This window comes from Lissotriton vulgaris, chromosome 6 (assembly GCF_964263255.1).
Source record: "Lissotriton vulgaris chromosome 6, aLisVul1.2, whole genome shotgun sequence".
NCBI lineage: Eukaryota > Metazoa > Chordata > Amphibia > Caudata > Salamandridae > Lissotriton > Lissotriton vulgaris.
Window position 1 is genome coordinate 1,836,098,115 of NC_141694.1, and position 24,077 is coordinate 1,836,122,191.

Below are 24,077 nucleotides of genomic sequence, written 5' to 3' on the forward strand. Positions count from 1 at the left end.
TCCTGGAAAGTGACTCTTCTGATAGCTCTCACTTCAGCCAGGAGAGTTGGGGAAAATACAAGCTCTCACGATTCATGAACCACTTTTACAATTCAGGCAGGACAGAATTGTCCTCAGGACTAATTCCAAAATCATTCCAAAAGTACCAACAGATTTTCATCTAATGAACCGTTGATCCTTAAGAGGTTTTTCCCTCAACCATCGACCGCAGCGGAAAAAGCTCTTCATTCGCTAGATGTTCAACGTGGTCTGAAGTTTTACTTGCAAAAAACAAAGCCTTTCTGGAATTCTTCCCAATTATTTGTGGCTTTTAGTGCCCCCAGGAAGGGGTTTCCGTAGTCAAAGAGGGGAATTGCCCGATGGATTTCAAGTGCAATACAGTACTGTCATCAGGCGGCAGGGAAGCCGTTAAATGCACGTGTACGTGCCCATTCTACAACAGCAGTGACAACCTCTACTGCTTTATTTTCAGGCATGCCTATCCAGGATATCTGCATGGCTGCTACCTGGAAGAGTGCACATACCTTCACCATACATTACTGCCTCAATACACCTGCAGAGAAGGATGTGGCAGTGGGACATGCAGTACTGAGGAACCTTTTCCAGTAACGGAGAGCCTTCTTTACCATCCCTCCTTCCTTTATTGGTGATATAAGCACATTTTATTGCCATAGCCTGTATTGTATACGATTTATGAAGTTTTATCTATATGTATTTATATATGACTGCAACTATTGTCAGATTACATATGTTGCCTAGTTTGTGGTCTTAGGTAACAAAAAATGTGGTATGATTTACTGCTCACTATTCTGATTCAGGCATGTGAATCTATGAAAGCTCCAATACTGGAGTAAGAAAACAAGTTAATTACCTGTAACTGTAGTTTCCAGTATTAGAAGCTTTCATAGATTCACATGCGGAGAGAGACTCACCTTGGATTTAGCACAGAAGGTGTCTATGGCACACTTGCGCGAAAATCTGAGGAGCAAAAGGTTCTCTCAGGAGTGTTTTAGAGGGTGAGGAGCTCTGATTGGTTCAGAGACAAGTTTGGTCTCTTTTACATAACGAAGGTTATGGATTGCAAAAGAAAAATGGGCCTAGGCCTCTTTTCAGTTTGCTATACAACTAAGAATTACTTTTTTATATACCGGAGACTCCTGTCTCGACGACGGGGAATGATTTAGGCATGTGAATCTATGAAAGCTTCCAATACTGGAGAACTACAGTTCTCTTCCAGGGGATCCTTACCAATAGCCATAAGCATTAGAATATTCCCCCCCATGCGCGGGACCCCGGAAACACTATATTATATGTGCCCCACATATATATATCTATATATATATATATATATATATATAACTCCAACTTGCCTTATAAGTGCTTCGTGCACAGGGCAGGTACGCAGACAGCAATAAGTACGCCAAAGCCGGACTTTTAAATCGGGATGCTTTTATTTAGTGCAAAGTTCGGTGCATGTCGTCAGACGCTTTTCGGGCACGTCCGTGCCCTTGCTCACTGATACCTGGCGGTAACACAGCACTGAATTTAAAAGACGGATCCTCTACATTTTTTCGCGCCCACCAGTAATTAGACATGGCAACAGAAATAGGACTGTCAGATAAACATCCCAGGTAAACCTTAAAAACGGCGGCCGCCATTTAAAAATGCATGTAATGTGATAATTGGACATCCAACAACTGGCTAAAAAGTAAACAAATATTCTCATTAAAACCATGAATGTATGTTGAACATATTTGTTGGATCTTAATAAAGTGCATATGTGCTGTTTGCTAATAAAAACAGTACTTATTGAAAAAATCATTGTGACATTAGACCTCCATCAATAGCTTGTACAATGCTAGTTCTTTTTTTTAAAAATAAGCTCAAATGCATTGATATTATACCATTCTGTCCCTACGCTATTCTCTGTATAAATACATTTGTCAATACGAGATAACTATATTTGTTAATGCGGGATACAAGGACCAAGATGCCGAATAGTCTGAATTAATTTACCTTAGGACAAATGTCAGATATTTTCATTTGTAAACGTAATACTCTTGTGCAAATCGCAGCATCATAATAAATAGCACATATTTACAAAAAATCATCAACAACAATCAGTCATATAAATCTTCACAGTATATGGATGCCCTTGAACACCTAAACCCAAATGTGAGCATATGTAATTGCGTAAATGCAGTAGTACAAATATACAATATTCACACCACTTTGTATCCGCTTCATCCGAAACTACCTAAGGTGCCTTTTTACCTGGTGGGTCAATCGTGATACGGGTCAAAATAAAAGACTCCCTGTTATAGTGGTATTCCTAATGAATAAATTGGACATGTCTATGTGTTATACCATGGGGCGGTATGAACTTTATGGTCCGAAAATTGTAATCACAGTGTTGGAACTGGTGAAATGAATATAAATTAGTTAAAGTGCATGTGCTAAAGTGCTCTGAAATCTTATGTACAAAAATGTAAATTATTTTTTTATTATTCTGTATTTCATATTTGCCTAAAAGGGGATCGGGAATACTAAATTCATTGCACGATTAAATTGTGCTTGAGTTACTGAGAGCCCTCAATTCATCTTATCAAAAATACACATAGTACAGAATGTCCCTTGAGAATAATCTATTGGAACAAAAAAGGACTGGTCATAAGAAGTTACGTAAATCCTCCACCATGTTAAGGCCTGCTGGGGTCTTGCTGTTAAGTTGGATGATATATCTGGACTCGAGTTGTCTCAAAGTCTTTTCATAATCACCCCCTTTCTTATTGGGCACAACTGCATCAATCACGAAACATTTTAAATGTGATACATTTTTATCGTGAGTAGTCTGAAAATGCCGAGCTACCGGGTGGAGGATCTCGAATGTTCGACGTCAACGACACCTTTTCTCGACGGCGAGCACGCTGTCGAGGGTCTTTGCTTCGATAAATGACCCATTTGAAGATCTTTTTTCGGCGCCGAGCCCGACGCTGAAGCTGAAGGACGCAAGGACTTACTTCTAGAAGATGTTCTAGCCCTCTTGGAGCCCTTCCTGATTGGAGATCTTCCTCTAGACTTCTCTGCCAGGCCATAAATGCGAATTCTTTCCCTGTCCTTCAAAGTTCTTCTGGACAGGTGCTGGCAGTGAGAGCAGGCCTTCGGGTCATGATCTTCAGGGAGACAGAGTTTGGCCTTCTTTTTACCACAATAAGGGCAAGAGTCAAAAAGAGATGGCATTTTAAGGTGTTAAAAATGCCCAAACCTGTCAAAAAAAGACAGCCTCTTACTTCTACTGATGAAAAACGTCGTAGTAAGGAATAAAAGTTGTCAAAAGTGAAAAGATTTTCTGAAGAAATCAGAAAAGAGTGGAGCTGTGTTGCCAGGATCCTTCCTGAAGGAGCCGGAAAGAACAACTGACCTAACTGTCACCCCTGAGGCATGATGGGAAGCTGGGGGTCAGGAGTGCCTTTAAGGCACGGTGTCAGTTTATTGCATGCAGCTACAGGTTAGCTTTTCAGTCTTTTTAGACTGTGTGTTTGCAATGCAGCCTGGGAGCTTCCTATGCTTTCAGTGCTTTATAAGAATTTCTACTGCTTTCTGAGCATTAAAACAGTTCTAAAACAACTTTGTTGTTGTTTATCATGTTTCTAATGCATATTATTCATGTATGGTGGAAATTCTTTACAGCATGATTCAGCTCTGGTGTTTAGTAGGCTGCAATTGCTTATTTATATATGTGGGGCACATATAATATAGTGTTTCCGGGGTCCCGCGCATGGACGGAAATATTCAATGCGTATGACTTTGATGAGGATACCCCTGCAAAAGAACTAGGATTACAGGTAAGTAACTAATCCTTACAGGTGAGTAACTTGTTTTCATTTTGTCGCATATTTGTAATAACACATTTGTAATAATACTGTTACGTTTTTGAAATGACACCTGTATTAAATGTCTTTTGTCTCCTATTCATGGTATAACATTTGTATTCGGTAAGCAGAAGAGGGTTGGGTAGACGTTATATTCCATGATCAAAAATGTTGACTTTATAAAATCTTTTATTTTTCAGTCCAATCCGGTGATGATTGATGCCAAAGAGGTGTCGGCAGCGCACAGGGCCCGCTATTTCTGGGGTAACCTTCCCGGTATGAACAGGTTGGTGAAAGCATGGGGAGAGAAAACAGTCAGGCACAACACTGGCAAAAGTGCATTATAGCTCACCACATGTCTCCTGTGCCAGAAGATGTGTCATGTGCCAGCAGATTTGTCATGTATCATGTTTCGCCCTGACAGCAAGACTTAGGATTGCAGTGCTCTTTTAAGCGATCACCGTTAGGAATAAATCTTAGAAATGTGGCACTCCTTGTTGCACAGATTTTATTGCTGTGAAATTGCTTTGCCCGCTGAGCTGTAATTAATTCTGTCTTTGTATAGTGTGTCAGTAGCAGTACCTAGGTCTGTGTGGTGCACTTTTGTTTTTATAGTGGCAATGATGTTTTCCGTGTTTTCATCAATGCTTGCTCCATGTGAATATATGAGGCGACTTTGTTTGTGGAGATTTTATACAAATTGTGCAGAGAAAGAGGAGAATTTACTAACTTTATCTTGAGAAGATCACAATTTTATTAAAGACCAAAATTCATTTATATGCGAGCACAGAGTAGATTCACATGCTTGAATCATTCCCCATTGTCGAAGTGCGAGTTCCACTGTACCATAGTGAAGCAATATGTATCAGCGTAGCATAGGCTACAATGGTACTAAGCCATGCAATTTTATAGCCTTTCTTTGTCTTTAAAAAACAAAAGATAGGACCAAACTTTAACTATGACCAATCCGGTCGTAGCACCCTCTAAAACACTCCCAAGAGAGGCTGATTTCCTCAGCTTTTCACCATACATCGTGTGTGAAGGGTGTATCCCTGAACTCTGCTCAGAGTTTCCTCATTCTAAGCTATTTTCAACTACTACTCTACCATGTCTGACAGAAAAGGCCTCTTCCATCCCTGTAAGATTTGGGGGAAAAAGAGGTGTACGTGAATGACCCACATAATGACTTTATTTCCTGCCTCTATCCCAAACATGAGGTGAAAGTGTCGCACTTTCTCCTCAGAAACTCTTAGGGACAGAGAAGAGAGGCTTCTACTGTGGCTTCAGAAGACGAAAGCTCAAAAGTCATCTTCTGAGGATGATAGTGACACCTCTTCTAGTTCTCACAGAAGGACTAGGTCCCATGATAGAGTGCCATGGAAGTCCAGAAAATCTGTAAAGACCTCTCAACAGCCTCACAGCTCTAAGAAAAAAGGAGAAGCAAAAACATTTCTCCTCAGAATCCTCCTTACCTGGTTCTTCAATACCAAGGTATAGAGATCTGCCTCATCTGCTCAGCGGTCAACAAAGCGGAAAACCTCTTCAGAATCCTTCTCGATGATGCCTTCACCGTTGACACCAAGATTGTCGACCGCCTCGTGGTCAAAACCGTAATCAGCGAAAACGACTACAGCTGCCATCAGTGCGCCCATATAGTCAATGAAGATCCAGGGTTAACTAAATCCCTACTGACGCCTCCGTTAATGACACTACCGTCAACGATAGTCCCATTAACGCTTCAGTCAACGTTTGCTCCGTCAACAGCGTTCCTGTCCATGGTGGTCCAGTCGCCATCATCAAAGAAAAACAGCACTCTGGAGACAACAACACCGCTGTCACAATCAATGGCGTTAAAGATTTCTAAGTTTTCCACAACATTTCTGCCTCCTGAAGTCACCTCACCCAGCAAAGCCTCTCCTCTACCTCTTAGTCATCTATTGGGCATTGGGGAGTTTGATAATGAGGGCGGCCTATTTGGTCCAACTTACAGTCCGTCCGAGCTAAACGATAAATGTCAGTAGCAAGATGAGGATTATGAGGAGGAAAGCCATTCTTACCAACATTACTACCTTCCCTCTCCAAGGTACTATGACACGATAAGATATTATTCAGACCCTTTACCTCAGCAGGACACTACGCACTTTAATTCATTCAGGACCTCCAAGCAATGTGAGCAGATTATCGGAGTTGTTTCCACATCCTCCTGACCAACAGCCTGGCACAGAACCTCAACCTGCCAACCCTCTTCCCCCAGCACCTCTCCCTCTGCCAGCTACACCTGCCTCCTGTGTTGCAGCACCACTGAGGGATTAAACATCATCATCTGATGATTAAAGTGAAACGGGTGAGATCCTGGACACTCAGCCACCTTTGGATGAATAGGATGACTGTCATACCAGCACCGTTCCCACCTCCGCACCACCGTTCTGATTCTCCACTTGAGGATATAGGAGATTTCCACAATCGGATGGACAGAGCAGCAACTAGATTTCATCTTTCCATGTCGGTGAAGTAGTCTGACTGCTTCCTCCGATTGTAACAAACAAGCAAGAAAATTGGTGGACTCTATACCAATCGTATACAACATCTGGTAGGAAGGAGTCAAGGTAATGAAGAACCCTGCCACAGTAGTGTCGGTCCTTCCTCGCATGACAAAAAGTACAGGGCCCCTGAGGATTCCCCTGCATGTTTGTCACGACATCCCAAATATCATATCTCAAGCGGCACCATAGAGGTCTAAGAAGCCATCTGCTCTTGTTTCGGCAGCACCTGAAAAAGACGGAGGATGTCTAGAAAACATGTCTGCTATTGCAGTGTGCATAGCCAACGCCTTGGCGATTCTCAGCCGTGATGACCATCAAATGTGGTTGGATGTCGGATCGATCATCAACTTCATCCCGGAGGATAGACAGTCTGAAGCCAGGAAGTTTTAATTTGAGGGTGAACGCCTGTAATCTGAGATGATAGATTAACCCCTCCCCTGCTGATGACGGAACCGCTCCGTCATCAGCTACAGTTGAGCTGTGCTGATGACGGAGCGGTTCCGTCGTGGCCCAGCCGCCGCGCCTGAGCGGCGCTGATTTCGCGCCTGCGCGGGCGTTCTAAAGAGCGGGGCGGGTCATGACGGAACCACTCCGTCACCAGCATAGCTCAACCGCTGCTGGTGACGGAGCGGTTCTGTCACCAGCATGCGGCCGCCCCGCCCCTTTAGCGCTGCGGCGGAATAGCCGCCGCTGCGAAGGGGTTAAGCCATGGAGATTGCATCCACCGGCTTCAGCAAACTAGCCGAACCAGCAGTGTTAAGGTGCCCTGGTTGGCTCTGGGGCTCTGGGTGGCCTCTTTCAGGCCTGAGGTCCAGTCGAAAATTTTGGACATGGCATATGACGAGGACATATTATTTGGCAAACACATTGACTATGCCTTGATTGCCATTAAGACGGACACTGATACCGCCAAATCCCTAGGAACCCTCCAATATCACAAGGTGCCTTTTCAAGGACTGCGTTTTCTCTTCATACAGAGGTGGATTTCAGCGCTTCAAACAGTATTAGTCCTACCAGCCCTAGTACGGGCAGGGGTATCAGCAACAGTCCTACCGTCAATCCTCTACGGCAGAGTTCTTTAAACAAGGGCCTCACTGATGATCACCTTCTAAGAGCCGCGACACAGGCCGCAAACAGGGAACTGCTACACCACCTTATCCCTCAGGTGTGAAGATATCCAAGTTCGAGGCATGTGGGCTGCTGAATTCATATCTGTGCATAGATCGCCGCCTAGTGTTGGGTCCGGATGATTGCACATTGTTGTCCTGGAAGAGTCTTCGAAGTATCACGAGATAGGTGGCTCCTCCCCTGGACTACAGTGCGCATGGGCATCGCCTTCATCCCCAGATTGTTTTTTTCCGCCATTGGGTTCGGATGTGTTTCGGTTCCCTCTGTCGGGACCGATAGTAGTTTTACGTTTCTACTTGAGACCAAAAGGTCTTTAGGCTGGGCGTCGGTATTGTTTCGTTCGGGTTATCTTATTCTCTGCTCCGAACGCTTCCTGCCCCTCCGCGTGCTCTCGGCACGGACGGGCCTACTCGACGCTCCAAGTTCCTGAACATGGAACGGACTCCATTCAAGAGGTGCCCGGTGTGCACCTCCAAGTATTCACACCTCGACGTGCACCCTGTGTGCAACAAGTGTTTATCGCCGGACCATGACGAGGCCAGGTGTATGGCCTGCTCAAAGTTCCGGTGCAAGAAGACCCTAAAGCATCGTCGGGCCGCTCGACTCCAGGCCCAGTTGTCGGCACCCCCTGCGCCCCCGCCGGACAACATCTTTGAAGAATTTGAAGAAGACGAAAATGTCTTTCAGGTTTCGGACTCTAGCCCTGCGTCGGAGGGAGAGGACTACGACGCAGAAGATGAGGAGTTTGATGAAGCCGGCGACGAGGTAGGGGACGACGATGGGGCCATTGCCACCGTGGGGGATAGCTCGGAGGAAGAGCACCCCCAGCCTGATCCAGGGGCCAATCCCCAACATACGGCCCAGGTCGAGGGATCGCCTTCGGGCCTTACCCAAGACCTTGCTAATAGTCCAACTGCCCCGCCTCTCGGCCCGGCCACGGACATTTCTGAGGCGCCACTCCCGTTTGAAGAAAACGAAAGTGAAGCCATCGGGATCCACACCATCGGTTTCGAAACCGAAAGTGAAAGCTCCACTGGTGGGACAGAAGGCTCCAGAGGTGTCAACACCTAAAAAAGTAAAAATGGCCGACTTGAAAAGCCACGCCAAAATGGCCGACCCCAAGGCCTCGGGGTCGACGCCGAAGACGAAGGCGGCCGACGCGGCTGCGTCGGCGCCGAAGATGGTCGAGGTCGACGACCCGAAAAAGGCTCCAAAGAAGCGTCAGAGCGATTCTAAGGCTCCGGCTGTGCCGGCTCCGACCGTCGGGGCCAAGGATGGCAAGGTGTCGACTCCGAAGACGCTGACCCCGGCAGACTCGACTCCCGACTCGGGGAAATCGCTCGAAACAGTCAAGCCCTCTCCAGCCTTGACGAAGAAGGTCGCTGAATCCCTGCTACGGATTTGAACCGCTGCGGTTCCCGAACCGGAGGGAGTGAAGTCGAAGCCCGCATCGAAGCCGGCGAAGGTGCAGACGCCTATTCGCTACACCCTGTCGCCAAAGTCGACGCCGAAAGCCTTCGCTCCGAAGCAGGGGGCGGACGTGCCCTCGAAGGAGGTGTCGACGCCCAAAGCGTCGTCGGTGGGGTCGAAGCCTCGGCTCCAGCCACTCGCTGAGGAAGAGCGCCGTGAGGTCATCATCGACGCCAATACTGGGAAATTGTCACTCCTCAAACGTAAAATCACCACGGAACCGGTGCTTGAACATTTTCGGATTCCTCTTAAAAACAAGAAGGACTCGATGGGCGCTTCGGCTCCTATGGAGCCTTCGTCTCCAAAACAAGTGGATCGCTCTCCTACGCGTTCTAACGCAGGGGATGGTGAAGATGAGGAGGAGGTCGAGTACAACTATCCGGCGTACTCGGATCCGGAGGAGGAACATGAACCCTGGTCGGCCGGAGCCGACCCAGATGACCCGCAATCGGGTCAGGAACCGCAGCTCTTTGTGGCAAAGACCTCACCGACGGAGGACTCTGCGGCCTTCAACGCCCTAATTGAGAGGGCCGCAGCCAACCATGATGTCGAGCTCCACTCAGATCCTGTGGATGTGGATTTTTTGTTTGACACTTTCTCAGTGGCAGAGAAGTCAGTCAAAACATTGCCGATGCTTAAAGGGGTGCTAAAGCACGCGCCGGAGGTCTTCAAGGAGCCCACTCGGGCGCGTGTCATCAATCCTCGCATTGATAAGAAATATAAGGCAGCGCCCTCGGATCCAACATACATCAAGGGACACTTGCCACTGGACTCTTTGGTTGTATCCAACGCTCGGAAGAGGGCGAATTCACAAACTATTGGTGACGCTCCTCCCCCAGACAAAGAGTCGAAAATATTCGAGGCCTCAGGAAAGAGGATTGCTGCGCAGGCAGCTAACATCTGGCGTATTTCAAACACGCAGGCCCTACTTGCACGCTACGATAGGGCTCACTATGACACCCTAGAAACACTGTTGCAGCACCTACCTGACCAGTACAAGGAGGCTGGGGAGATGTTAATTCAGGAGGGCAAGCTGATCACTAACGCTTCCATCAAATGTGCGCTAGATGTGGCTGACACTGCCTCCAGGGCGATCAACACTAGTGTGTTGCTAAGGAGGCATGCATGGCTTCGAATCTCAGGCTTTAAACCTGATATCCAAACAACCATACTCAACCAAACAGTTAATCCTGACCACCTGTTTGGCCCCGAGGTGGATGCGACACTGGAAAAAATGAAAAAGGACACGGACACTGCTAAATCTATGGGGGCCCTCCAATCTCAGCAGTTTCGGGGTGGTTCCTTTCGCCGCTCCAATTCCAGAGGCACCTCCAGGGGTCAAGCATCGCAATCCTCACAGTACTATAAAAGCAATACCCAGACCTCATACACCAACAAGGGTAGAGGTGGCTACAGAGGCAACAATGTCAAGGGCAGGGGACGTGGAAACAATAGCTCCAGGTCCACCACCGCCAACAAGCAGTGACGTCTTGTCACTGCCCCCCGACCATACAACACCGGTCGGGGGGAGACTCCAGCAGTTCCTGCCCGCGTGGAAATCCATCACCACGGACAGGTGGGTGAGATCTCTTATCCAGTACGGTTACTGTCTGGAACTTACTTCCACTCCACCAAACATACCTCCAAGAAGCCGTCCTATGTCCGGCGAGCACTTGCACTTGTTGGAGCAGGAGGTCACAGTCATGCTGCAAAAAGGGGCAATAGAGCTCGTTCCACTGCAACAAAGGGGAACAGGGGTTTACTCCCTGTACTTTCTGATCCCCAAAAAGGACGGATCCCTCAGGCCCATTCTGGACCTCAAGCCCCTCAACTGGTATATTCTCTCGGAGCACTTCCATATGCTCACGTTACAGCAGGTTCTCCCTCTGCTTCAACAGGGGGACTTCCTGGCCACACTGGACCTAAAGGATGCATACTTTCATATCCCCCTGCATCCTTCCCACAGGAAGTATCTCAGATTCACAATCCTAGACCAGCACTACCAGTTCAGGGTTCTGCCGTTCGGGGTCACCACAGCGCCAAGAGTCTTTACAAAGTGCCTGGCGACTGTGGCGGCGCATCTGCGACGCCAAAACGTCCACGTCTATCCTTATCTGGACGACTAGCTCATTCAGGCAAGGACAGAACAGCAGTGCGCAGACCACGTGTCGCGCACTATTCATCTCCTGCACGATCTGGGATTCTCGCGGAACTATCCAAAATCCCATCTCCAGCCCGCCCATGTACGGCAGTATCTGGGCGCGACGATAGACACTATGGCAGCCACTGCGCAGCCAAATTCAGTGAGAATCACCAGCATCCAAACTCTGATCCAACGATTCAGACCTCAGCGCTCGCTTCCAGCGAAGGTGTTCATGCAGTTGATAGGCATGATGGCCTCCTGCATCTCCATCGTCCCGCACGCGAGACTACATATGCGTCCGCTTCAGGAGTGCTTGGCACGTCAGTGGACTCAGGCTCATGGGCAACTGACAGACCTAGTGTTGGTGAGCGGTCGGGCGTACAACTCTCTGCATTGGTGGAATCCACAAAACCTTTGCAAGGGCCGACCGTTCCAGGAGCCTGTGCCACAGATTGTCCTGACAACGGACGCTTCTCTCCAGGGATGGGGAGCGCATGTACTCCATTACACGGTGCAGGGACTATGGACGCTACAGCAGAGGAAGATGCACATCAACGTTCTGGAACTGATGGCAATCTTCATGGCTTTAAAGGCATTCAAGGTACATCTGTCCAACAAGGTCGTGTTGATCCGGACGGACAACATGACGGCCATGTACTACATCCAGAAGCAGGGAGGAACACACTCTCCGCAGCTGTCTCATCTGGCTCAGAGCATGTGGAAGTGGGCCATTCAGAGGCACATCTTCCTCATGGCGGAGCATCTCCCGGGCAAAGACAACCAGATGGCGGACCTGCTCAGTAGGCACAGCCACCAAATGCACGAGTGGGAGATACACCCATCAGTACTCCAACCGTACTTCCAAAGGTGGGGTCATCCAGAGATAGACCTGTTCGCCACAAAGGAGAACGCAAAATGCCAAAGCTTCGCCGCCAGGTTCCCACACCCGCAATCGCAGGGCAATGCGATGTGGATGAACTGGTCAGGCAGATTTGCGTACGCTTTTCCCCCAGCACCTCTGATACCGCTGGTGGCACGCAAACTCAGGCAGCACTCGATGACTCTCATCCTGGTTGCTCCAACATGGGCTCGCCAACCATGGTACACCACGTTTCTGGAACTCTCCGTTGTACCGCATCAGAGGCTTCATCTCACCCCCAGCCTTCTGACGCAGTGCCATGGCGACATTCAGCACCCAGATCCGCAACAGCTCAACCTGGCGATCTGGCTCCTGAAGTCCTAGAGTTTGGCTACCTCAATCTTCCCCCCGATTGTATGGACATCATTCGGGAGGCAAGAAAGCCCACTACTCGAGCTTGTTACGCAGCCAAGTGGAAACGTTTTGTCATGTACTGTGTAAACCACAATATTGACCCACTGGACGCTTCCATTCAGAACATTATTTGCTACCTGTTCCACCTGTACCAATGCAATTTGGCGTACTCTTCCATCCGCATTCATTTGTCTGCGATGGCAGCATACCTTCAGAATAGGCAGCACCTGTCCCTTTTTAAGGTCCCTGCTATCAAGGCTTTTCTGGAAGGACTCAAAAGGGTCATTCCACCGCGGACACCACCAGCTCCAGAATGGAACCTCAATGTGGTTCTTACAAGGCTGATGGGTCCTCCCTTTGAGCCACTGCACTCTTGTGAGCTTCAGTTTCTGACCTGGAAGGTTGCTTTCTTAGTAGCAATTACATCGCTATGGAGGGTTAGCGAGTTGCAGGCGCTCACCATCCAGGAACCTTTCATCCAAGTACACGCTAACAGGGTGGTGCTCCGCACTAACCCTAAATTCTTACCCAAGGTTGTATCTCAATTCCACATGAACCAGACAATTGAGTTACCAGTGTTTTTTCAAAACCCAGAGTCACTGGCGGAGCGGATGCTCCACACCCTTGATGTTAAGAGAGCCTTGATGTACTACGTCGACAGGACTAAAGATTTTCGTAAGACCAAGCAACTCTTTGTTGCTTTTGCCTCACACCACAAGGGAAATGCTATCTCCAAAGCTGGGATCGCTAGGTGGATAGTGAAATGCATTCAGATTTGTTACGCTAAGGCTAAGCGCAATCTCACAATTCCGCCAAGAGCCCACTCCACCAGAAAGATGGGGGCCTCTATGGCTTTCCTAGGTAACATTCCCTTAGAAGATATTTGTAGAGCAGCTACATGGTCTACCACACATACTTTCACTAAGCATTACTGTGTAGATGTGCACTCTAAACAGCAGGCAGCTGTTGGCCAGGCTGTTCTCAAAACGCTTTTTCAAATGGCTGCAGCTGGCACGGGCGGCCGCCGATAATGGAGGGACTGCTATGTATTCTATGCACAGATATGAATTCAGCAGCCCACATGCCTCGAACTGCAAATGCTACTTACCAGTATGCATCTGTTCTTGGCATGTAGGGCTGCTGACATTCATATCGCCCGCCCTCCTCCCCGGCGCCTGTAGCAGCTGCAGTATTTTTCTTTACACATATTTTCATACTCTTAGCATAGGGCATCACTCACATATTTCACTCCATCTCTGCCAATGGCTAAAAACAATCTGGGGATGGAGGTGATGCCCATGCGCACTGTAGTCCAGGGGAGAAGCCACCTATCTCGTGATACTTCGAAGACTCTTCCAGGACAACAATGTGCAATCATCCGGACCCAACACTAGGCGGCGATCTATGCACAGATATGAATGTCAGCAGCCCTACATGCCAAGAACAGATGCATACTGGTAAGTAGCATTTGCATTACCTCCATCAATGGCAAACCATCACTTCCGACAGACCTTGTCAACTTTGGCCCTACCCTGGAGTTTACGGAGAACCAGCAACTAATCCAACAAGAGGATCGCACCCCCCTCATCTTCACTTATTACCGAAGGATACTTTCTTAATGCTTGCCAAAGGAGGGATAGAGAAAGTCGTGAGTGCCCACAAAGGGAAAGGAACCTACTGTTGTTTTTTTCCTTATTCACAAAAGATCAGTTGAGTGGAGACTTATCCTAGATCTCAGTAAACTCAACAAGTACCTCTGCAAGCAATCTTTCTGAATGATAACTCTCTCTGACATTCTTCATCGTCTCAACAGCAGAGATTTCATGACGTGCCTAGACCTGGAAGACGCTTACTTCCGTATCCCCATCCATCCCAAGCACTGCAAATATCTTCATTTCACAGTAGCTGGTGCCCATTACCAATTCAAGGTCCTTCCCTTCGGCCTCAAGTCCGCAACTTGTATATTCACCAAGTCCGTGGTCCCAGTAGCAGCAGCACTCGGGAAGCAAGGTCATCAAATATTCCCTTACCTAGGAGACTGGCTGCTAAAAGCTTAAACCTAAGGACAAAATCCTGTCTCTCGCTTTTTCTCTAACTGGGTCTCGCTGTAAATTGGTGAAAGTCCTCCACCAGTCCCAGTCAGACTATGACGTTTCTTGGAGCCGATCTGGACACAGTTCGGAACAAAGCCTTCCTCTCCTAGGACGGACAAGGGAGGCTTGCACGCTTGGCTCATAAATTTGCAAGAAAACAGTATGTTTTTATGAGATTGCTTAAGTCGCTCCATGGTATGATCTTCTCTGCAATAAGCTTGGACCCATTAGCGCACTTCAACATGAGGTAGTTACAAGAGGAACTTCTACTCCAGTGGATACAGTCAGAAGGGCCCTTTGAGAATTTGATCTCCATTACTCCACGGATGATACCCACGCTAGTAAGGTGGTCTCACGAACCACATTTCTCTCAAGCCCTTGCGTTCCTCCACTGGTGCGGTTTTAATCATCACCACAGATGCTTCTATGTAGGGATAGGGACGGCCATTTACAGGACGTTCATATCCAAGGACAGTGGTCCACGAATCAAAGGTCTCTCCACATCAGAAGCTTGGAGAGCAAGTCCATTTTTCTCACCCTGGAGACTTTCCTCCCAAGGATTAAAAACTCCTCTGTGCTGGTGTGTACTGACAATATGACCAGCATGTATTACATCAACATGCAGGGACGCTATCTCAAGAAGCTCAAGAACTGTGGGATTGGCTCACTGCCCACTGAATCTCCTTAAAAGCCTAACACGTTTCCGAAGTCCACAACACGCTAGCGGACTCTCTCAGCAGGACCAAGGACAGTTGCCACGAGTGGAAATTGGACCAACGGCAGTTAAACAAGATAATCTCACTGTGGGGGAAACCTGAGCTAGATCTCTTCACAACAGACAGAAATGCCAATTCTTCGCCAGTCGACTTCCTTTCCCAGGGTCGTGGTGGAATGCTCTTTCAATGCGCTGCTTCAGGATCTATGCGTACACTTTTCCCCCCTTTCCACTGATTCCCAAAGTCCTCACCAAGATGAAGATGGAACGCTGCCGTCTTCTATTGATCGCTCCCAAGTGGCCCTGGCAACACAGGTTTGCGGAGCTTCTCCTCCTCTGGAAGACTAAGTCCATTAGTCTTCCTCCAGCCCCATCTTTCCTGACACTGAATCATGGTCAGATATTCCTCCGGAGCCAGCCTCTCCAATTGCATGCATGGCCCCTGAATTCTATGAGGTTCGGAACTTAGATACCACTCAGAAATGCAGGGATATCCTCTCTAAGTCTGGAGCGGTAGGTACAACCAAAACCTACAGACTAAAGTGGAAAAGATTCTGTCACTGGTGTCAGCAAAATAACTTATACCTATTCCATGCTTCTAAAGAACAGATCTTATCTTCTTTCTCTGGCTAAATCGGGCCTAGTTTACTCATCAGTCAAAGTTCACCTTGCTGCAATATCAAGATGCTTGCCACATGACCTAGCTAACTCTGTTCTACAAGGTTAATAAAACAATTCATGAAAGGACTCTTCAGAGCTTTCCCATCGGTGCACGCTCGTCCTCCAGAGTGCAGTCACTGCCCCTTTTTCAGGAAGCACAAAATATTAGTATACCCATACCTAAACAATTGACTAATCAAGGCGTCAATGTCTCAGGAAGCTCAGCTTCCCTACAGCTAGACTGGGAATCTCCTTCAAAGATAAGCCCTTCATGGCAACCTCAACAAGTCAACGTCTGTCCCAGTTCAAACCCTACATTATCTGGGAGCCTCCTTCAACACAATGCAGGCAAGAGTGTGTCCTTGGGAGGAGAGATGCTTATCGATCCTTCAGAAGTGTCATTCTCTCATGAAACCTCCAATCCAACAGTTAGAACAGTATCCTCTCTCCTTGGCTCAAGGGTTTTCTGCATCTTCCTCACACTGAATGCCCATCTCCACATGCGACCTCTGCAGAATTGTCTCGAGCACCAGTGGGACCAACTGACAGGCAATTGGGAGGACAGGATAGAATTATGCCTTTATGCAAAGCTGTCCCTGTAATGGTGGTGCTCTCCATCAAACCTGTTTCATTGAGTGCTATTTCATCAGGAGTTTCTTCCTCAAACAATATTGACGGATGCCTCACTAATGGGATGGGGAGCCCACATGGTTCCCTTCCAAATTCAGGACAAGTGGTCACAGAGAGACGACCTATATCAATCTCCTCATGCTACATGCAGTTCATCTAGCGCTGAAAGCATTTCACCCGCCGTACAGATCCCATTTTCTGCTTCTTCAGACTGACAGTACAACCACTGTGTATTACCTCAACAAGTAGGGAGGGATTAGGTCCAGGCCCTTGTCATATGAGGACCAAACAATCCTGAAATGGCTAATAGCCACGGTCCTAACGATCACAGCAACTCACCTTCCAGGTGGCCAAAATGTTCAGGCAGACTCTCTCAGCAGTCTTCTACAAGACAACCAGGGGTGAGTCTTACTCAACAACGTTGTACAGAACATCTTTCAACAGTGGGGCAACCTAGCCATCGACTTATTTGCCACCGCAGAAGGCAAAAAATGCCAGAGCTGCCCCTTGAGGTACTTCCAGCCAGGGACACTGGGGAATGCCCTAAGGACCAAGTGGTCTGGCAGGTTTCTCCACGCTTTTCTGCCAATTCCCCCAAGTCCATCAGTCATCATCAAGCTGTCCCACTTGAGAGCTAAGATGATCCTAATTGCTCCAGAGTGACCTCGTCAATGATGGTTCACGGGCCTCCTTCACCGGTCCGTCTGTCCACATCCACATCTCAAGCTGCCATGCAGACTAGACTTGCTAACGAATTTCGGAGGCCAGATGATACACCCCACAGTCTCTTGTTTGAATTTGGCGGCATGGCTCCTGAGCTTGTGCATTTTATACACTTGAATCTGCCGGAAGATTGCATGGACATTCTCAAGGGGCTAAGTGGTCTTCAACCTGTTCTGCATATGCCTTCAAGTAGAAGAGATTCTGCATTTGGAGATCCTCCAAGAACGTGGACCCTACAGCTTGCTAGGAAGATGTAATTCTTCCAAAGGTACTCCAGTTGGCAAAGTCTGGTTTTCAATTCTCTTCTGTAAAGGTTCATCTTGCAGCTGTTACAACCTATAGAAAATCTTCACAAACCTCCTTTTTCTTTTTTTTTAAATCCCCATAATCAAGGATTTTCTAGATGGGTTGAAGAAGGTTTCCCTTCCCAATAGGCCTCCTTCACTGCCCTAGGAACGTAATGTAGCCCTTCACAGGTCATGCAGAACCTTTCTCAGGCCATACACAAGGTATCTCTACAACATCTAACATGGGAAACCACTTTTCTTGTGGTGATCACACCAGCCCGCAGGGTTAGCGAGATCCAAACGCATGCTCTCATGAAGCTACACTATTTTTCACTCTAGCAAAGTGGTTGTGAGAGCTCACCTGAAATTCCTCCCTAAGTTTATTTCAGATTTCCATGTTAATCAGACTGTATAATCATCAACGTTCTTTCAGAATCCCTCAACTCCAACTGAAAGATCTCTTCAGCCTCTAAATGTGAGAAGGGTCTTGTGGTTTTATCTTGATAAAACATGTGATATCAGCAGATTGAACCAATTGTTTATCAACTATGGTCTGGTCCCATTGGGATTAGCCACTTCCAAGTAATCTATTGTCCAATAGATAGTTCCCTGTATCTTAATGTGCTATCAAAAAGCTAACAAGACACTTTCAACTAAACCACCAAAAGCGCGCTTCACTAGAGGTAAAGTGGCTACTGTTGCTTTATTAAAGAATATCTCTATACAGGATATTTACAAAGCAGCCACATGGAGATCTGTTCATACATTACCAAGCATTACTGCCTAGACTCTGGTGCTAGAGCAGATGCTCAAGTAGAACAGGCCTCCCTCAGAAATCTATTTCCACCACTCTAAGTAGAGATGGGCTTGCTAATCTTTTCAGTGCTCACAACTAAGAATGGAAGTCCCCTACAAGAGAAGGAATAGTTTCTTACCTGTAACTCTGGTTCTCTCGTATGGGAATTTCCATTATAGTCATAAGCAACCCTCCCTGGTGAAGTGGACAGAAGTAACCATGGATCCTATATATCATCACGCATTGCCTCAAAAAGAACTGAAGCACCGGCCACCTGCTCAGCCTGATGGGATGCTGGTGGTCCCTGATTTCTTAAATGCACAACCTCTATTTTTAACTCATATAATGCCAGTAAATGGGCTACTCTATTGCTTTCCTTCATCTCTGTGCTCTATCATAAAGGGTTTGTGAAAGCAGGAAAGAGTTTAGGAAAACAGTGGTGTCGGGATTGATCCTGTCTCGGCAGGATTATTGTAACGGCCTACTGCTCAATGATCAACAGGGGCTGCTCAATAAATTACAAGTTCTGCAAATTGCAGCGGCCCGCTTGATCACGGGTACTCCCAAATGTTCCTGTCGCCCAAGAGCTGGTGAAATTACACTGGTTGCCTGGGCGTAAGCGGATTGCATTCAAAGCATTATGCATAGTCTTTAAGGCACTTAAAGGGTTGGGCCCTCAGTGCATGACCCAGTACTTTCGATGGTACAAACCTGCTAGATCCCTTTGGTCAACCGATCAGGGGCTGATAGTGGTCCCAAAAATTAAGAAAGCTCGATGGGGAGGCAGAAGCTTTTCCTTGGGAGCAGCAAAGGCTTGGAACGCCTTGCCAGCGGACCTCAGACAGGCACCAGATCTGATGTCCTTTCGGAAGGTCCTGAAAGCATGGTTCTTTAGGCAATGAGCATTAGCGCTAGTCTTTGGAGTGGTCAATCAGCGCCAGGACACCGGCTGGTAACAGTGCGCTTTATAAATGTTGCAAATAAATTAAAATAAATAAATAAAGCAATGTATGCTGTTATATTAAAACATCATGAAATTCTACACATCTAAAATTCTCCTGGCCCCTTTTTAGGTCTCGCGTGCCTTGCTGGGCAGAGCCCTGCTCCGCCTCCACAAGAGATTTTGTAAGAGAGGACTTTGAGAAGAGGGCTTAAAGCTCCGCCCCTCATTTCCATTGGCCGGCGTCACCGTTTATACTAAACGGTGGCCTCCCATTGGAAATGAGGGTTTTCTGTTCACGCCCTTTGTCTCCGAGCCGGACTGGCTCGCCTGCTTCACGGTTGTCGTGAAGCACTTTCTTATCTTTATGGGGCCATGTGTTTAAACACATGGCCCCATAAATACAAGAGATCCACATGCTCCGGCTGCAGCGCGGTCCTCCTTTCTCTTTCGGACCGCGCTTGTTTACTTTTAACTTGAAGATTTTTCTTCTCCAAGGGGCTGATCGGATTACTGGCAGCAGGTATCGTCCGGGGCTTTTTTTTTTTGCAGTTTGCTGAAATGTGCCTAATAAAGAAAACTGCTCATATGTGCATTTCAAAGCTAGCTTGGCTTTCTGTAATGTACTATTAACAGATGTACGCAAGTCCTCTTGTGAACATACTCTACGCTCGGGCTGCTCATTATTCACACGCTTTACATCGAGCCTGTTCGAGTCCTGTGGTTTAGACTTGCACATCTGGTGGCTGAATCATGCTCTTACAACCTCTTCACGAGTGTCCAATGCACAAATTATTCCCCTGCCCCGCGAGATGCCCATACTGAGGGTACTGTTACTCCATAAATGAAAGGAATTACCAGCCATTTACAGGCGCAACTCTGAGGGCCTCCTAAAAAATGAGGAATTACCGGTGGAATCGGTAACTCCATTCCAGATTCCCTTGATTATTTCTGTTGCTATTTCCTCCGGCCTCTGGGTGAAAGATACGAGATCTGCAGCAGATCTTGTAACTCTGAAGGGGCAGAATTAAAAGAGCACTCAGAATGAAATCAGAGGGTTCACGGCGCTTTGCTGCTTTGGCATTTCAAAAAGCCATTTATTTTACTCCCTCAGAGAACAAAGAGCTTAAGTCGAGAGGAAGGGGGGCAATACCCACCTAATATTTATTTCTCTTGTGCAAAAACGGTTTGCACCTTTGCTTTGCGGTAGCGCTAGAGTCTGGCTTGCTTCCACTAGCCGGTGGAGGATTGAGCTTTCGCACAGTGAGAGGCCCCGGGGATCGCGTTACATGTACAGGTAACAGGCATGTGCTAAGTTCAAACCACACGACTCGAACAGGCTGGATGTAAAGCGTGTGCATAATGAGAAGGCAGAGCGTAGTGTGTTCACAAGAGGGTCAGCGTGCATCTGTTAACAGTACATTTCAGATTTTGTGTTGTAGACAGAGACCTTCACATCAAGTGATTAACGCCTTTATGAGCCTGTAAAACTAGAAGGTTTTTCATTATTCCTCAGGGGTGCACATCTTATTTGCTGAAATATAACGGAGGGCAAACTCCGAGTTGCAGATTTCTTGTAATGGCAATGTCTACAAACATGGGTTTGCGCAGGGATCGCAAAATAACGATTTATTCGAAACCAAGGCCTAAATGTTAAAAGTTCAGAAAGGCAGATTAAAATCTATTGTTTATTATATTCCCAAGTCTTGTAAGATATTTTGTTAAACTCCTTTTCTTTTTTACGAAAAGAAGATACAGCTGACTGTAGAATAGTATGACTGAATGAATATGTATTCCATGGAAAAACAACAACAAAGGAATAGTCAAGATTCAAAAATAATACAAAAGCATCAACTTTTTATATCAAAGTGTTGTTAAATCTACTTATAAAATAAAGTTCTCAATGGTACTTCAGTGACCTTCAGTTCATGGGCCTGATTCCTTGTGAGGCTCTTTTATCCTTACATCTTTCAGAGGCCAGTAAATTGAGAATCATGAAACTGGATAATGTTACCACCCTGTATTTACAGCGCTTATAAACACCCAAAGTGAAGCACGAAGCGCTGTATTGTCACACTGTCTGTTAATACAATTTTAGTCAAATTGAAACCTTTGATTAAGTTACTTTTGTCAGTCTGGATTAAAATATAGGAATATGCTAATCCTGAAACAAGAGAGGCGAGAGAAGGCTGTTTCAGTAAGGACTTGCATCCATGGTACGTGGACCAGAGGGCACAGGTCATTAAGTCAGCAGAGCCAGTGGAGAGGTGTGGTGCAGCGGCCAGAGCAGTGGACTTCGGAGCACAGGGCTCACATTCGATATACGGCTCCGGCGTCAGATCAGCCCAGCACCAGGTGACTCTGGACAATAGCTCACTTAATTTCCACGACAGCCCCCAGCGCCTTGAGACCCGTAAGGGAGAGTAGTTTGCGCTTTACAAATACCAGATTTACTTATTTGTAGTGTAGCTCTGTGACAGGCTGCGGCTGGTGTGTTGTGGTGCGACCCGCGGGACTGGGCAAGTAACAGGCGGCTCCCCGTACCGCTCAGCTAATGTTTTTTTTAGGGTTGAGCAAGCTGAAGTCTTTTTGAAATAATACAACCTGGCTGTGACCAATGTGTGCCCCACTCTCCTGAGGGCTTATATGTTTTCTTCGTCTTCATTACTTGATTTTGCTTGCAAAAAAAAGTGTCCCTCAGTGGTTGGAATGTCATTCGTAATTACACTGAAATTATGAATATCTGAAACCTTGGTAGCTGTGATTGTGTTCTTGCCGATTGTGAATCCTGTTGCTCACATTATTTCCAGCAGAAAGGGCTCTGATATAAAATAGTTGACTTTATGTAACATGCACTGGAAAGAGAAAAAGAATGCACAAACAATACTATTTCCTCTTGTTTTTTATAAACATATTGAACAACTTTATTTCGGTCTGCTGCAGGGAATGTATTTTCATTGTTCTTCTGGAGTGATCTATATGGCGTTCCGGTCAGAGCTGCCGGCGTTGGACCTGGGGAACCAGGTTTGAATCCAGAGTTGGCCCAACAGCCTGGGATTTTAAGCAAATCACTTAGGCCCACATTACGATGTCTGGGAAGGAACAACCCATAGGTTGGCGGTTTCAACACCGTAATTTGGATGAGACTGCTCATAGTACAGTCGGAAACATACATTTTTCAATTGGAGCCTGTGCGGCAGGCTGAGTGAGGGGTAATGAAGCCCCTCCGAGCCACCTCACGGGCACCCTCACCGCCTCACATGGCTGTCAGCTGAGGGTCAGGGGTCTCCAACCTGGATTGCATTTCTACTCTCCCCAACCTCACACATCCTGCTCGCACTCCTACACTGCTAAGACAGTGATGGGTCAAGGTAGGTCTACATACCTGTACTGTGAAAGGTACGACCCTCCCCCAACCTCTCATGCGCCATCTTAAGACAGTGGTCTGGTATGTCAAGCAACGGCGTGTGTATGAGTAATATAATACTATTATTGACCACAACATGCAAACAAATGAAATGATGACTTTTAAAACTCAGACTGAACTGCCTACGACAGAGCCCTGCTTATATCTACTTTGCAAAAACAACAGGTGATGGACCGAATGAGGATCAATGTCACACATTCAACCCAGTCAAAAGATCTGGGTTCTAATCCATCGTTTTTTTGCACTCCACACCACCCTGGGTTAGACAATGGCGATATGCAAATCAGCTCTGACCCTGTGCCCCATGGGAACAGTCCAGTCCGAACTACAAAAGCCATGTCCTTCCCAGAACGGAATCAAGCATCCGAGGACCGGACCGGTTTCGAGGTAACACCTCTCATCAGCCCGGCTAGCTTGACTCCAGTGGTGTGGAGTGCCTGGGACCCACGTCTGGGCATCCCCAGTACACTTATAGCGAGTTTGCAAAAACAACAGGTGATGGACCGAATGAGGATCAATGTCACACATTCAACCCAGTCAAAAGATCTGGGTCCTAATCCATCGTTTTTTTGCACTCCACACCACCCTGGGTTAGACAATGGCGATATGCAAATCAGCTCTGACCCTGTGCCCCATGGGAACAGTCCAGTCCGAACTACAAAAGCCATGTCCTTCCCAGAACGGAATCAAGCATCCGAGGACCGGACCGGTTTCGAGGTAACACCTCTCATCAGCCCGGCTAGCTTGACTCCAGTGGTGTGGAGTGCCTGGGACCCACGTCTGGGCATCCCCAGTACACCTATAGCGAGTTTTCAAAAACAACAGGTGATGGACCGAATGAGGATCAATGTCACACATTCAACCCAGTCAAAAGATCTGGGTCCTAATCCATCGTTTTTTTGCACTCCACACCACCCTGGGTTAGACAATGGCGATATGCAAATCAGCTCTGACCCTGTGCCCCATGGGAACAGTCCAGTCCGAACTACAAAAGCCATGTCCTTCCCAGAACGGAATCAAGCATCCGAGGACCGGACCGGTTTCGAGGTAACACCTCATCAGCCCGGCTAGCTTGACTCCAGTGGTGTGGAGTGCCTGGGACCCACGTCTGGGCATCCCCAGTACACTTATAGCGAGTTTGCAAAAACAACAGGTGATGGACCGAATGAGGATCAATGTCACACATTCAACCCAGTCAAAAGATCTGGGTCCTAATCCATCGTTTTTTTGCACTCCACACCACCCTGGGTTAGACAATGGCGATATGCAAATCAGCTCTGACCCTGTGCCCCATGGGAACAGTCCAGTCCGAACTACAAAAGCCATGTCCTTCCCAGAACGGAATCAAGCATCCGAGGACCGGACCGGTTTCGAGGT

The 24,077-nt window shown here is 47.2% G+C and overlaps 1 protein-coding gene across 5 annotated transcripts in view; it reads left to right on the forward strand.

Annotated features, from left to right (window-relative positions):
• The window catches only part of DNMT3A (DNA methyltransferase 3 alpha), a 1,977,379-nt gene that overhangs the window by 1,865,842 nt on the left and 87,460 nt on the right, over positions 1-24,077 (forward strand). For all 5 annotated transcript variants that reach the window (XM_086928111.1, XM_086928112.1, XM_086928113.1 and 2 more), the window contains one exon: positions 4,073-4,158. In XM_086928111.1, the coding sequence (XP_086784237.1) occupies positions 4,073-4,158 (86 nt within the window). The remainder of the gene's footprint in view (positions 1-4,072; positions 4,159-24,077) is intronic.